The sequence below is a fragment of the Marmota marmota genome, unplaced genomic scaffold (assembly GCF_001458135.2).
Source record: "Marmota marmota marmota unplaced genomic scaffold, marMar, whole genome shotgun sequence".
Classification (NCBI taxonomy): Eukaryota; Metazoa; Chordata; class Mammalia; order Rodentia; family Sciuridae; genus Marmota; species Marmota marmota.
This window is the reverse complement of record NW_026000048.1, coordinates 5,545,125-5,561,933: the sequence shown is the minus strand read 5'-3', so window position 1 is coordinate 5,561,933 and position 16,809 is coordinate 5,545,125. Positions and strand designations below refer to the sequence as shown.

Sequence of the window (16,809 nt, the reverse complement as noted above, 5' to 3'; positions counted from 1 at the left end):
GGGGCAGAGACTTTCTGCTGACTCCTGCCCTCCTGTCCCATGCACAGAGAGGCTCTTGGCTCTTAGCTTTGAGACACCAGAGCACAGACTACAGTCTACACATCTGCTTCCCCTTATCCGGGGAGGCCTGGCCGGCTCCCCATCCCTGCTCCTCCCTCCCTGAGTCCCTCAAGGCTAGTTTCCCTCCTTCCACGTGTTCATTCCCCCAGCCACGGCAGAAGCCATGCGTTTCTCTGGACTGTGGGGTGGGGAGCTGAAGGCTGAGCTCACACCTGGAAACCACCCAAGATGGAGAGAACTGCGCATGCCTGAGCCTGCAGGGGGCGGGGTGGGATGGGCAAGGTCTGTTATGCTCCGAGGTTGGCAAAGGCAGGCGACATCAGATAACAGATGTCTTTTTCCAGCCCTGCAGCAGTTTCCGGGCGTGGAGGGAGGACTGATGCCAACCTCTCCAGCCTCCTTCAACTGACAGTTGTAGTTTGAACTGTGGAGAGAGGGACCTGCGGGGGAAGAGAATCACAACAGCCCCAAACACGAAGTCTCAGCCTCATCCCTCATGACCTCATTGCTCAGCCTTCTGGGGAGGAGGGCAGGCAGTGACTCTGGGCCCATTTGTGGTGGACAGAGAAGAGGCCCTGCCTCTGCCTCGACAGGGAGCCTTGCCTCTCCCACCTCAAGGCCAGGAAGAGAAGGGGATGCAGAGGCATGGGCATGGGTCCGTCCCAGCTCAGCTAGAGACAGAGGCCAGTTACAGCCTCAGTCTTGGCTGGGGAAGGACTGAGAGGTCATGCAGCCCCTCTTCCCCAGGTGGGGTGTTGCAGTGGAGACTGTGATTTGGAAACTGCCCTCTCCTCCCCTGCACGGTGGCTTTGCCCTGCTGGTGAAGGAGGAGCCTGCGGTTACATTCACACCCAGTGGAAGGTTGCTTGGAGGTTCAGGCTGTTCTCTGGGAAGCTGGGTGGGCCTGGGCTCAGGCCCAGAGGCTCCCAGTGCTCTGGCTGGGAAATTCCCCCAAGCCACTGTGGCCTGAGAGTGAGGGGTGCTGGCCCAGACATCAGATGGACAGGCTCAGCTCACTCACTGAGCATTTACATTCAGTGTTTGTAGAATTTGTACAGTGTTATTCCCGTTTTTATGGCTATGACTTGAAGGAAGTATACTAATGGCCCATGTTTTCTGGGTTTGGGAAATTTTCCTCTTTCTTTCAAAAAATATACTTTTTTAAAAAAAGAACAGTTTTACATTCACAGTTAAATGGAGCATTAAATGCAGAGAGTCTCATACACCACTGTACCCACACAGGCATCGTCTCCCCAACTATCCACATCCTGCATTGGAGTGGTGCATTTGGTAAAGCTGATGAATTCACATGAATGCATCATTGGCCAAAGTCCACAGTGTAATGTGAGGTTCCCTCTTGGACATTCCAGGGGTTTCTGCAAATATGTAATCACATGTATCCACCAATACGCATGAATCATACAGAATGGTCTCATTGCCCTGTAAATTCCCTGTGTTCTGTCTGTCCCCTGCCTCTCTCCCAAGCTCTGACAACCACTGATTTTCTTGTTGTCCCCATAGTTTTGGCCTTTTCTGGTATGTTACCTAATTGGGATCGTACAGTGGGTAAATTTTCAAATTGGCTCCTGTCACTGAGTAACATGCACTCAACATTCCTCTGTGTCTTTTCACAACCTGAGAGATCATTTCTTTTGAGTGCTGGGTAACATTTCATTGTTTGTCCCATGGTTTATTTATCTATTCACCTACTGTCAGTCGGTTTGTGCTGCTCTAACAAAATACTGGAGAGAGACTAGGTGATTTGTAGAGAACAAAAATTTATTGCTTACAGTGCAGAAGGCTGGGAAGACCAAGGTGAAGATGCCCCAGTAGATTTCATGTCTGGGGAGGGCTGCTCTGCTTCCGAGGTGGCATCTGGTAGCAGCACCCTCGGGAAGTGGGTGAACACTGTGTTGTCATATGCAGAAGGGACAAAGGGAATGAACCCACTTCTTCAAGCTCAAGGACCCAAACCGACTTCAAAAGGCCTTACCTCTTAATGTCACTTTGGCCATTAAGTTTCAACTTATGATTTTTAGGGGACACATTCAGAAGAGCCAACAGGAGAGATTATGGGGAGGTTTTTATGGGTATGACTCGAAGGAGAACAAGGAGAATGCGCTGGCAACTGCAAAAAAAGGGTTCTAAGAAAAAAGGAGGCATATGCAGCTGGGAGACTGAGTCTGATCAGTTGCCGTGGGAGGGTGGAGGCCACTGGGGATGGGTGGTGCAGTGCATTCAGTTGGCATTTCTTAGAAGTTGGGTGGTCAGGTAGGAAGGAGTTGGGAGTCTGGCTGGCAGAGCCTGGAAGTGCAGTAGCATAAGCTCAAGACGGTGGTGGGAAGGGCAGAGGGAGAGGAAAGCACCCAGGCTTAGGAGGCCTATCCCTGAGTTGTGGCATCTGGGGAAGAATCCTGGATGCAAAGTCTGCTTGATGAGGAGCCGGTCTGTGCCTGAGCCAGGCCTTTGGAGCACCTTTGGGTGAAGAGTCTTGTATTTGGAGAGGATGGACTACAGCGCAGAGAGCCCCTGCAACAGGAGACTCCACATATCAGGGTGGAAGGAGGGAAGGCTGAGTAGAGCGTCAAGCTTGCTCGTGGCACGATGTGGAGATAAAGGGCACCAGGCAGCAGAATCTTTGGGCCTGAATCTCAAGAAGCAGATTTGGGCCTGTATCAGTGGTTTGTGTGTTATGGGACTAGGGAGCCACATTATTATCACGTAGGTTGACCCCGATAGTGAATGACTTCAGGTACTAGCCAAATGTGAAAGTGTCATGTCTCTGAAACCCAGGGAAGCCCAGTGTTTGAAGAGAAAAAAAGGGTAAGGAATAGAAGTTTGGTAACTGAAGGGGGATTGTCCCAGAGCCCCCTGTGGATATCAAAATCCCCTGATATAAATTTTGGCATATAACCTAAGCAATCCTCCCATGTGCTTAAATCATGCCTAGATGAATCATAATACCTAATGCAATAGAAACACTATGCAAATGGTTGTTGTATTGTATTGTTTAAGGAATAATTACAAGGAAATAAAGTCTGTAATTTTCAGTATAAACACATTTTTGCCCCCAGTATATTTTTCAATCTGCAGTTGAATGCAGAACCCATGGATGCTGAGGGCCCTGTTTTCACTTCCAAGGTCTGTCTGCATAAGTCGAATATCAGGCAGATAAACTGAGCCAAGCTTTAGAGTGTGCTGGTAGCAAAGAGGCAGTGTCTGCAGAGGAACAAACATCAGAGATGTGTTTAATCTCAGCTTTGCCACAAACCAGCTATGTGGTGTTGGGTAAGTCGCTTGCTGTTTGTAGATTTCAGATTCCTCAACTAGCTGGTAAAGAGAGGATCAGACTAAATGATCTATGTGGGTTTCCAGGTGTAACTTGATAGATCTGTCCCTGCTTGTCAGTTCAGTAAAAGAGGGAAATTAAAAACCCTTCCACCTGCCCCCAGGAGCAGCTGTTGAGAAATCTGAATTCTATGGGAGATTATCAGAACTCTCTGAATCTAGCTAATTTTGTCTTACTTTCAGATCTAAATAACAGCACAAACATTATCAGATATTGCAACACTATCTCCTTTAAAGATGTAATATAGTTAGTAAACTGGCCGTTGATAGGAATTCTCAGGCTGAATGCAGTTGCTTCCCTGGAAGACCTGGAAACTTTACATAGTAGTTTCCCTTTGTCCACAGGGAAGGTTTCGAGATTCCCAGTGGATAGTACTGAATCCTATTTTTTCCTATATGTCCATCAGTGTTGCTAGAGTTAATGGGGCCTCCTTTATATCAATTACTATCCTTGTGTTCTGGGGCCATGAATAAAGAAAATAAGGGTTATTTGAACACAAGTCCTGTTGATACTGTCACAGTCAATAGGATAACCAAGATGACGACTAAGTGGCTAACAGGCAGTCAGCATATACAGCATGGGTGTGTGGGACACAGGGGTGATTATAGACAGAAAGATGTCATCAAGCTATTCAGAACAGTGAGCAATTTTAAGACATATGAATTATTTCTGGAATTTTTCATTTGCTATATCTGGATCATGGCCGACCATAAATAGGGAAGCCACGAGGAACCACTGTATTGCTGCTTCAATCCTTGGAGCACATACATGTTTGTGTGGAGGAGAAAAAAGAAGTACAGGCAAAAGCAACACACAATACTGAGAGAAAGACAGGGAGAGGAGGACCACGGCCATATTGACTAAGTCAGAATCAGGTTAGACTAATGCTATGGCCCAGTTGTAATGGAGAGAGCGCAAGTATGAAGTTCAGGAAAAAGACGTGTTTCTGTGAGATGGCAAATGCAGCCACATCACTGAACATTCTGCCTTTATTTTGGAAAGTAAAGGTTGGAGATTCTGAGGGAATGAAGAGGTCGAGGAGCTGGAAGCATAAGTGATAGCTGAAATTTCATGTTCTCTTTAACTTCGTATTTTAGAGAAGAATTTCCAAACATGTACAAAGACATAGGCAAAGAACAGTTCACGGCCAATCTCATTTCCTTTTTATTCTCAACCATTTTCCTGCCCCATATTTTGAAGGACATCCCAGACATCATTTATTATATTTCTTTTTGCTGCTGGGAATTGAGTGCAGGGCCTCATGCATGCTAAGGAGATGGTCTACCATTGAGCTACCATTGTTAAACATAAAGTAACTACTCCAAATATACACTTGATTCTGGGTAACTCCCTGATGGTTTTACTGAAAAACTTTATTTGGTTTCGATCCAAATCAGGTCAATATGATGCAGTTGTTTGAGATCTAAGTCAGATTCTGCAATCTCCTCCATCTTTTTTCCTTTTTACTGTTTGTTTTATTGAAGCAACTATTGTCTTAACGGCTCAGGCCTGAACTTGTCATGACTGCTTAGGTGGTGTGCACTTCTCAGGAGGCAGCAGTGCCTGCCTTCCTGTGTTGTGTCCTTCATTAGCCACACTAGGACCTCTTGGTCCATGGTTCATGAAGGTTACATGTGGCGATATTCCACATTCCCCATCAGCTGGGCTTCTGCTATGGGGAGAATCTGACCTTTCTCAGCTACTATGTTAGCCTGAGCGTTAGTTTGTAGAGGAAAGTTTAGGGTAAATGCTTGATTCTTTTATTTACCAGGTTGCAAAGCAGTAAATTGGTTCCCTGAGATATTCCAAAGGGGATCATAAGATTAAAGAGTCATTATGAAGCTACAGATTTAAGTATATTTGATGTGTTTTAATTAATCCATTATAGTTTTATCCTGATGTTCTGCCTCAATACTTTTAAAATAATACATTATTCATCATGAGACACCTGTGTACTGAGATACTGGACAGTCACCTCGTGCTCAGGAAAGGAACTTGGTTTCATTCAAGTCTACGCTTACCTCCTCACAATTAGCCCATCTTCTGGGAAAGCAGAGCAGTTTCTGGAGAGAACAAGGCTCAGAAAGGCAAAGCATTGTGAACCTAGGACTGATAGCACACTGAAAGTATTATACAAAAAGCACACTTGTATTTTTGCATCATCCTGAAGATAATTATATCCAGAACAGTTAAATTTGTTACAAGTGTGGCTTTGAAGACCAACTGGAAGTATGGAAGATGAAAGTTTTCATCTATTATTTGCATAGCAAGGGTAGTATCAATGTTTTTAGAACCTACAGGGAAAAAGCAAATTCTTGTTCTCCAGCAGGTGTTCTAAGAGTCCTTGTCAGGGCAGATTTGAGCAGATCTGAACTTGACCACAGTGATTTGGGATCTTCCTGAACCCCTAAGTCGTATGGATGCATAGACACATTTTCTTGGAAAAAGGGTCTATAGTTTTTATTAGAGTCTCAAAATACGCAATAAGAGAGTTTGAGTACAACTGGGTTTAGTAACCATCAATCTATGAGGTCTGTCTTGTGGTTGGGTCTGAGGATTGCTGATGTGCAGAAAAAATAAACTACTCTGGACCCAAAAGTCTAGATCTAGGGAGATTAATTTACCGGGATGTTCCTTTCAGAGGGACTAGAGGTTCCATGGACAAAGGGGCATTAACTCTTTGTAGGTGTTCTTTCAGGCCAATTTGAAAAAGCTGGTCTGTAGGTTTAGTTACCTGCTTTGAATCCTTAGGACATGCTTATTACCAACCAATTTCATCTCTAGGGACAGGCAAGCATTTCAAATGAGATGTGTAAAAATGAAGATGATGATGAAAGTAGATGGCCATCTTAGGTCTTTATGTCAATCATCAAAATTTACAGATGTGAGCCTTAACTAGGCATTATCTGAATCCTGCAAAACTATTAACATTATAGTTAGTCACATATACTGGAAAAAAACTGTATCCTGCTGAATCTGCATACTCAGAAAAGCATTAAACACAAAGTAGATCTAACTAGCACACAAGTAGCTGAACACTTATGGGGTCAGTGGAGGAGCTGTGAATTAATAGATTGCAGGGTGATTTAGTGACACTGTCATCCCACTGATTGCTACTTGGATGACTTGGTTTCTCCTCATTACTTTGTGTGCATACATTCCGAGATGGAGCACTGAGTTTAACAAGATCTTCTGGGTAGAGAACCATCCTTTGCTGCAAATTGTGAGCATACTGAAAGAAGGTAAGTAGATTAGATTCTCTTCAGATGCAAGTCTGAACAGGTTAAAACAAACTGGGAGCACACACACACAAAACCCTTAAGACTTAGTGAAATGGTGTAAATGCGTGTGAGGTTATGGGCGGGGGGGGGGACGAGGGAGCCTCAAGTTACCTTTTGAAAGTATCCCTGGTGATTCTGATGCTCAAACATGTTTAAGAACTACCGGGCTAGCTGGGCACGATGGCACAAGCCTGTAATCCCAGCAGCTTGGGGGCTGAGGCAGGAGGATCTACAGTTTAAAGCCAGCCTCAGCAACAGCAAGGTGCTAACCAACTCAGTGAGACCCTGTCTCTAAATAAAATACTAAATAGGATTGGGGATGTGGCTTAGTGGTCCAGTGCCCCTGAATTCAATCCCTGGTATGGGGGAAAAAAATTTGTAAGAACTACTGGGCTAGATCATCCAATGCTCTCAAACATAAATGTCATTTCTGAGGAACATTCATTTCATGTATTTACTGTTTTCTATTTTCTCCCTTGCGGGAACCAAAGGAAGATATAGTTTCAGATATAGAATCTTTCTATTTATGATGTATGAACTACCCTTTGCTTCTATAACTTTGGAAGTTGATTAAGGTAATTAAAGAATGATATTCTATGTAACATCTCCAAGAAAGGAGCAGAACTCTTGATTCCCAGTGTTGCAGATCATAACGCTTTGCTGTTGGCTTTACTATTCTATCCATAAAGTGATCAGGTGTGCAGTTGTCTTAGTATGATTGCAGTGTAATCTTAAAAGATTACACAAGATTCACAGAACTGACCTAAGTGAACCTTTCTCTTACTCATCAATTAATTTCAAAGACTTATTTGTGATATTTTTATAAATTTTTCTGAGACTTGCCAATCATCTATTTACTTTGCCATACAAACATGTTCTAGCAAGTGCCCCAAAACATCCACCAGGCAAGAAATCTTCAGTGATTATGTGTGTGCTTTTTTTTTTTAATTGTATAATTCGTTTATACAGAGAAATCATTTGATTGATCTATTTACATTTTTTTTCCAATTTTCACTTCTACTGGCAAATATATTTCACATAATAGTCAATATTGACTTGAACTGATCACCATTATAAACCTGCAATGACACAGAACTTTTAGTCTTTTCTCCCTGTCTCATTATAACAGAAACATTTTGCAGTTAAGATCCAGGAGTCTTTTTTCCACTTTATGACTAAATCCACCAAAATTGACCTAACATGGCCAAATTTTCAACACATTTCATTGTTTCTTTTCAAACTTTGCAGGTATCATAAACCAAGGCAAATAAAGTCCACATCCCCTCGAGCCTTCTACAACTTACTACATACCCTCAAAAAGAGCTTTTCTATCTCTTTTCATCCTCTGGCACAACCAGACATTTTTACTTTAAGACAATACTACTCTCTTTTCCCCTCTGTTTTCTTTTACTTAGTACCAGTCAATTGCCTTCCCTCTTGCTTTACAGACAACACTAAAACTTTCAATGAATTCCTTGAAGTGGTTTTTCTTTCAGTAGTCTAGATTATATGGAGTCATTTCATGCGCCTTCACCACCCTGAAATGCTACACTGTAAAAATTTCAATTTCTTAATTGGCTCAAAAACAGTATGGCTTGGTTTCACTTGGCAAAGTTAATACAATTAAAAAAAAAAAAAAAACCCACAAAAATATATATATATTTATATCACGCACACACATACACACACATTTTTAATCAGGAAGAAAAATAAAGATATGCCAATCTGAAAAGGCATTAAAGTAAAAAAATAAAAGCAAATGCTAAAAACTACTTTACAATAAAAAAACATTAAATAACTGGCAGGATAAATGAATGAAAAATGAGGAATGTGCAGTGAAAAACAAGCTAATATATGGTATTCCAGTTGATAAAATGGAAAACTTGTTAAGTTTTGTGGTTTGTTTTCCAGGAAGCTGTTTCAACATAAATTTTGAGATACTTCAAACATAAAATCTAGGTGCCAATGTCAAAATTTCAAATTTTGCAAGCAAGCCTTAATAAAGAAACTGGTAGAATTCCAGTCTTTGAAAATTCTGTTTTGGCTGGCACTGTAAATATCATAATTGTTGTTATTGGAAAGTTATGATAAATTCAGAATTAGGATAAAACTCAGTTCGTAAATATTTTATTTGATTAAAAATACCAGGCTTGCACAATCTAAATAATCTGAGAAATATCCTTTTTTTAAAAAGTCTGCAATTTAACAGTAATCTGCATATCTTTAGCTGCCATTAAAACAAAAACAAAAACAAGACATAAAAAGAACCCCAAACCATGAAAATGTTACAACTGGTACAAAGTAACCCTATGATGAGCCCACGCTTCCATTACAAGGAAAACAAAACTGTACACATTTATAAATAAACAATCTTTCCACCAGTTAATACACAGAGCTTCCTTTACACCAAAGTCTCCTTCCGTTTGCCGCAGAGCTGGGCTTTGTCCCTGGCTCTTCGGAAGCCAGCCTGTGTCCGGTGTGTTTTTGCACTCTTGGTGTCTGCCGCCTGCAAGCTGGAGCTAAATTCTGAGGCGTTTTCGTCACCTTCTACCTGCATCATGCTGGAAACTGTGGACGCCCTTCTCTGGGCTCTGAGGTTCCCAGCAGAAGGGTTGTTCTCTTCACACTCTTCGTGGAGCTCTGGCAAACCCTGAAGCTCTGGTGGACTGACGGCCTGCTGGAAAGGGGCAATGGCGGTTCGGATACAATTGAACCACTGCTGCTTATGGAATACATCATTGGCTTGCAGAGTGTGAGACTGGCCTGGAGAGGGGTCTTGGAAGCGGACTCTAAAGATATTTTTAGCTGTAAAAATAAAAATTGAAAAAAATGGAAATGAGATTTAAGAAACTGTTTAAAGAAAGTGGTCATATTGTCCTAACACAGGCACTAGGACATCTGTAACTTGTACACTGTTAAAGTGAGCCATCACAGTCACGAAGCACCTGATAGCTCAATGTGTGTAATGAGCACAGGATAAGAGAATCATTTCATTTTAGAATTCTTAAAAAGGTTAAAACTAGATTTATTTAGATTCTGAGCTTAAATTTCAAAACTTGTATTCTACCTTTATCTGAGTTGCCAAAAGCCCCTCGAAAGGAGCCTCCCATGCGCACATCCCCATCCTGCAGGTCTTCTAGCACCAGCTCCTGGACTGGGATGGGCTGCCGGTAAACCTGGTAGGAGTGGCGCTCATTTCGTGTAACAGGCCGGGTCAGAACCAAGATGTCTTGAAACAGGAATATGTAAAGTTTCTAGAGAAATGAGAAACAAGTGTTTTTTAAATATGAAACTTCATTGATTTTAAGTGACTGAAATATACTGTTAAAAACTTGATTTGACATTACTAATTTCATCAAATTTATTTAACTAAGATCTTTCTCTGACTTTATAAAATAGTGATTTCATGACTATGCATGTTTTATTTGGAAAACTCAATCCAGACTTGATAATTTTTTTTTTTATTGTTGTGTGCTATCAGGCAACAGTTGAGTAAACTATGCATCACAAAGACCTATTAGCAGTCTCATGACTTGAATCGCCACTATTTCATTTCAGTTTTCTAAAATAGTAGGAATTAAAAAATGCAAGCCAGATGAATGTTAATGGTTCCATTTTGTCCACAGAAATTTAAACCTTTGTAAAACAATTATGCCTTGTGATGGAAATTGGAGATGTCAGCTTTCAACTTTTCTAAGTAGGCCTCAACTTACACACTGTGCTTTTAAACAGCATATAATAAAATGAAAATATTATTTCACGACTAAACTTAGTTCTAGTAGGTACTTTTTTTTTTTTTTTAAATTTTTTTTTTAATATTTATTTTTCAGTTTTCGGCAGACACAACATCTTTCTTTGTATGTGGTGCTGAGGATCGAACCTGGGCCGCACGCATGCCAGGCGAGCACGCTACCGCTTGAGCCACATCCCCAGCCCCTAGTAGGTACTTTTGTAAATAATATTTCAAAAATAAATTTGCTTCCATTCAATCTGTTGTAGAAATTTGTTGAGTAGTGCTAAAAACTACTTCCATAACTATACTCTTAAAGGATTCTTTTTATTAAACATTACAGAACTTAGGAAAGAACTCTTAGCTAAACAAATTGATTTATACTTCAAAACTGGAAAATGAATATTACTAATTCTTCTCTGAGACATTTAAGTCAGTTATTCTATTACTGTAGAAAACAAATGCTTGCTTTATCAAAACTGATAACAGAATAAAAATCAGTTACCTTCTTTCATTATGCTATGAATTTACTTTCACAAACTTGCTTCATAATTTACATGCAAAAAGTTAAGCTGGGTGTGAAAAGGAAAATAATGGCTTACTTCCTGTTAGTACTGAGATGTACTTACATGTCCATTTTTATTCTTCAGCTCCCCGTGGCACAGAAGCACTTTACTTGCTTCAATTCTAGGGTCCTTCTGTTTCTCATCCAGATATTCTAGCTTGTCAATGTAATACTGGCACTCAGATTCACCTTTCTTCAAGTTGATATCGGAGAGAACTCCTTGTATTATCACTACCTACAAATAATTAAGAAATGGATGAGTAACTTTTGTATATTAACTTATCCTGCTTCCTTATGGAGTAATAATGTCACATGAAATGACAGAATTAAAGGCTTGAATCAATTAATTCAGTCAGTCCTTTCATTATACAAATGAAGAAAAACAGTCTCAAACTGGGTGATTTGTCTGAAGTTAACAGCTAGCGGAAAAAACTAGATTAAAACCCAGTCCCTAGACTAAAATATAAATGTAAAATACAATTATGACAGACGTGCATCTCCTTATTACTTAGTGCACATTACATTTATTATTTGGTACTTAAAAACAATAAAACCCTTTGCTATGCTGATTCAATACATGTATGATTTCAGAGTACATTCTATACTTTCCTAAGGCATCCCAGTATATGAATGAAAAATAAAGGATTCATTTAATGGACTACTTACTGCTTCCTCCAGAAGCTGAACATCAGGGTGGTCTTTTGGAGTGTGTCTAAGAATTTCTTTTAACAGTAAAGGGTATTTGACTAGGCGACTTCGAGGGATATCTAGGAAGCTCCAAAGATCTAGTTTTCGACTGAAGGGAGACTCAAGACATCGCTGGAGAAAGTCTTGGACTCTTGGATCTTGTTTCTTTTGATCAAGAAGAGCTTTGGCTGCCAGCTGGTTACTGCAATAGCCTTTGTAGGCATTCAAGCCTGGTAACTGAAGAATAATAAAAACAAGTAAGATGCATTCCTGCTATGACCGAGTGCATCCATAAGCCTGTGAACATGAAATGCAGAATGACAGTATAGCTATGCTTGAGTTTTAACAAGCTGTCGACATTTTCTAGAGATGATAATGGGAGCAGAAAAGTATTCTGGACCAACATCACAACACTCTTGGATGAGTTCCTTAAGTTGGCTAAATTCAATTAAAGACTCACTCATATGACTTCTACTCCCCCAATCTCACTTTGATGTCAGTTGTTGGGAGTTCTAGGACACCTGAGCATCTTTAATCACATTCTTCACTGACTCTGAGACTGTTTATGGGCTCAACTATTTATACAAGGGTATAAATGCAGGTCTTTCACTATGGAATCCCCAGTGTCCCTTCCTTGAATAGTATCTAGCATTTAGCAGGCACTTGAATTTTTAAGTGAAGGAATGCAACAGGTAATCAACGGCATATAATGTGGAAATTCTGTCCAAGCAGGAACATATCTGTAAATATATTTGTAACATGATTAAACTATACCATTAATGAAGTTTTATTTATTTATTAAAAAAAAAGGTAACCTTTTTTATCATACAATTACTTAGTTTTAGTGCCTTTTCTGTTTGTAGAATCTAGTTATGCAATCAAATTGTTTTGATATCCATCAAAAACTGTTGTAGGGCAAATCTACAAAAAGTTGAGGGGGATCAACATCTCTATGCGTACCCAGTTCACAAGAATGTGCCCGATCTGTTCCACTGTTCCATCAGGCTTGGTGGCTTCTCCTAGTCTTGCCAACAAATCTGAAGTGCAAAAAAAGCAAAAGGAACAAAGATTTTAAAATAGGTGAGAACTACATTACTTGTTTAGATTTAAAATTACTTGTGTTACTGCTGTTTAGATACTTATGAAAATTAAGTAGTATATCTAACCTTCATGCAGAGGTATATAAGCATCCAAATCACCAAATATGTGTGTGAGTTCTTCTTCTGACATGATAGACAACTTTAACATGGGGTCATGGTAGGCCTAATCAGAGGGAGAAATGTGTCATACAAAGATCAAGCAAAGCAAATGTGATGAGTGATGCACCTGAAAGTATATGAATACATAAAAGCTAGTGTGGACTCTGTTTGCCACACATAGAAGAAATTAAAGTATATATCAATCCCCCCAAAGGCTCTCTAATACTCATTTGAAGAGAGATGTCTAAATCTCATCCCAAAACTATATTTATCAGTAGATATTTTCTCCTTTACTATTTTTAAAGGTTAATAAACCTATTCTTCAGAATTTTTTGAAATGTAATTTTTAAAAACTTGGGTTCCTGATAAAAAAATGATCTACTAACCTTTCTTGCAAGCTTGAGATCCTCAATTAAATCCTGTTCACCCCGGGACATTTCATATATTGCCTAGAAAACACCCAGCAAACATCAGAGGTCATTGCTTTCTTTTTTTTTTTTTTTTTTTTTTTTTTATTGGTTGTTCAAAACATTACAAAGCTCATGACATATCATCTTCCATACATTTGAGTCAAGTGGGTTATGAACTCCCATTTTTTACCCCAAATACAAGTTGCAGAATCACATCGGTTACACATCCACATTTTTACATAATACCATATTAATGACTGTTGTATTCTGCTACCTTTCCTATCCCCTACTATCCCCCCTCCCCTTCCCTCTCATCTTCCCTCTCTACCCCATCTGCTGTTGTTTAATTCTCTCCCTTGTTTTTTTTTTTTTCCCCTTTCCCCTCTCAAAGGTCATTGCTTTCTTTGAGAAAGGAAAATTACATATAATTGATATTTATATTTAACTAATGCTTTGAACAGCTCTTTTTAAAGTGACTTAAGTCTGAAAACTATAATTCGGAATGGAATCTCAAATAAAAGGTTGACATACATTTTATAATTTTACCATTAGAGTTGTTCAAGTTGATGACGACCACCCATCACAAAGGCTGTTCAATATGAGTTATACATTTTTACTCAAATACAAAAAATGCAAGTTAATTTTGTCATACTCATTACTATGCTATTCTTCTGGCAAAACATTTAAAAAGCATGTCTTTTTTCTTAGTATAAGCCAATAAAGTTGCTCTTGGTGCTGAAAGCCAGCATACCTCCTGACGTTTGATTTCTCTGGTTGTCAAAGACTCCTTCATGCTGATGTCTAACATCTCTGACCATAGCACACTGCTTCTTCTCTTGGCTGGCGTTGGGACTGTTGATCTGCTAGATGACTTCTGGGCAGAGGCTGGGGATCTGTGGTCACCACGAAGGGTAAATGACTGAAAGAGGCAAATAAAAGAAAACATAGATTTGGAGGCTACTTATCGTTCTTTAAGTGAAGAAAGAAGAAAAAGTTCTGAGTTTCCTCAATGCATAAATCAATCATTTGCCAAAGTTTCAATCTATAATTTATATAAATACTTGTCAGCTCAAATTACTTTTGGGGAATAAAAATTAAGACTATCTTTTGATGCATCTTAGTTCAATACAGGTTATATAAACACTGTTCTGCTAATACTATTACTTACCAGCAGATTCCAAAAAGAAAACTCATATGTTTGAACAGTGCAAACATGTTTGTATAGCTCAAAGAAAAATAAAAATTTTAGGCTCCTATAGAACGTCTCCTGCTGTATCCTTTACCCTTCCCTGTATCTATTTATATATTAATTTTTTACCTGTATTGTTTGACCAAAACGTCTGACTGCTCCATTTCTTACAGGAGAGATTAAGTTTGCCAAGGACGTGACCCGAGCAAGAGGTCGAACTCTTTTATTGCTTGGCTCCTGTAAAAAGAAAACCAGACTACACTAAATGTGTGTTTAGGTGCAATGATTTCATACAAGCCTGGACAAAGTTAAGCCCTCTCACAGAACAATATTTGTACGTTTTAAGATGGAGAAACACAGAACTCAAAATGAATATTGTTCTTCACCTTTAAAACAGACTACTACTGAATAACTTGCTAAAAAATGAATATTGTAAGAAAGGCCAGTCAAATATCTGAATATTAGTTTAACAATGTAACAAATTTACACTCAGAAGAAAAACTAAGATTAAAACAAAGAAAAATCCTATAAAACTTTTTAGTTTAATGAGGAAAATAACTTAAAAAGGCCTTATAAAAAATTTCAAACACACACAGAAGTGGAGAAAAGCATAATGAGTCATTCAACTTCAACAATTTCTGGTATAACTATTTGTCTCATTTCTGCCCCTATCTGAATATTTTAAAGCAAATCCTGGACATTATATAATTCCATTCTTAATGACTTTAATTAAAAAATATTTTATATAAACAAGTCTGGTATTGGAGTGAATCAAAAAAATATTTAAGCCATGACAGGGGGCTGATTACAAAGGCTCCCAGACTCTAGGAGTCAGAATGTTTGGCTCAAATTATGGCTCTGGTACTTGCTCAGGCATTCCCTGGGCCTTAGTTCTCTCATCTGTAAAACTGGGCTAATAATTATAACTTCTTAAATGTTGTTGTTATGAAGACTAAATGAATAAACAGGGATCAAAACAGTGCTTGGTACACACCAAATTTTAGTTACTGCTAACATTCTTAAGGTATTTCCACTTACTACTTAAACATAAGGGTTTATAAAAAATTAAGTCCTCTCTCACATGATTAATTTATTAACTTAAAGGAAAATACAAATTCAGAAGAAATAGTTATTATTCTGAGTCTACTGCTAGCAAAATGGAGGCATATCATTAGGTGACTCACATAGTTATTCAGATAAAAATGGTACGTCACAAAACAGGCATGTCTATTTTTTATAATGTTGATGGGATATAATTTTTTTGTATTTGGTGCTCTCGACAACATGATTTTGATGAGAATTCAGAAAGATATATCATTAAAAATTATTAAGATCACTGTTTAAAAATACAAATTGTCACTTAAAAATTGTAGAACATTTTTTTTTCTAAAAATTCTTTGACATAACTAAAGTCTCATAAAAAGGGATGAGGAAACCAAATAAAAAAAATTAAAAACTGTAAAGGAACTTAATGATTGAAATATCCAAAGCAGCAGTTATACTTATGGAAGCTCCTAAATGTATAATACACATATAATATATATTAATCAGAAAGGAATGTAAACTGTTGAAGAGACTCTGTAGATAATTAAAGAGAATTCAGAACCTTGACTTTGGGAGAGAGCAAGCAAGTGAGCAAGTCAGAGATGTTAGACCACTCCCCAATTTCCAAATAATACACTGCAAAGTAAGATTCTGATTATGAAACAGCTGGTGTGTAAATGTTACATGAACTGAAAAAGAAACCTTCAAGATATGCAGTAAGATGGCACAGGCTATGCAGCGGAAGACATGTGAATGTTTTTACCATACACATCTGTGCAGACTGAGTGACACACACGTGTGCACAGGCCAGTGCAAGGCATTCCTTTCCATTTAGTAAAGACAGTACAAAGAGTCTTCTATTTGAATGAAGATAGGATTACCTCACAAAGTAAGACATGCCAACATTAACTAGAAACAAAGCAGTTGTCAGAAAGTTCTGTTCTGCTTTTTGGAAACAGAAGTTAGCTGCTCTTCCTTGTTTAAAGTGTAACACATTTGACTTCCCAGTAAATCATAAAACATGTAAGTCCAATTTAAAAGTTTTTGAAAAGGTGTTCTTCCTGGTGAATTTGAAAGGAGAAGCTAGTTTAGCTTGGGGAGAAAGAATTTTTGATATTATTTTATTACATGAAATCAAATTCATGTTAAAATTTTTTATCTTTATAGAATTAGTTATCGTACAACTATTAATTTCCTGGCAATTAAAAATTAGGTAATATTAAAAAAACTACAGAATTTAGATTTAGATATAAATATATCAAAGCATGTTTCGACACTAACATGGACTTTGTTTA

General features: G+C 38.7%; 1 protein-coding gene across 2 annotated transcripts in view; it reads right to left on the bottom strand.

Moving 5' to 3' along the window:
- Positions 1-7,605: 7,605 nt before the first annotated feature.
- Positions 7,606-16,809, bottom strand: part of Net1 (neuroepithelial cell transforming 1) — a 31,073-nt gene continuing 21,869 nt past the window's right edge. For both annotated transcript variants that reach the window (XM_015495159.2, XM_015495160.2), the window contains 9 exons: positions 14,600-14,707; positions 14,033-14,200; positions 13,258-13,320; positions 12,839-12,935; positions 12,633-12,709; positions 11,652-11,909; positions 11,050-11,220; positions 9,758-9,944; positions 7,606-9,495 (listed from right to left, as the gene is read on the bottom strand). In XM_015495159.2, the coding sequence (XP_015350645.1) occupies positions 9,092-9,495; positions 9,758-9,944; positions 11,050-11,220; positions 11,652-11,909; positions 12,633-12,709; positions 12,839-12,935; positions 13,258-13,320; positions 14,033-14,200; positions 14,600-14,707 (1,533 nt within the window). In that variant the 3' untranslated portion in view covers positions 7,606-9,091. The remainder of the gene's footprint in view (positions 9,496-9,757; positions 9,945-11,049; positions 11,221-11,651; positions 11,910-12,632; positions 12,710-12,838; positions 12,936-13,257; positions 13,321-14,032; positions 14,201-14,599; positions 14,708-16,809) is intronic.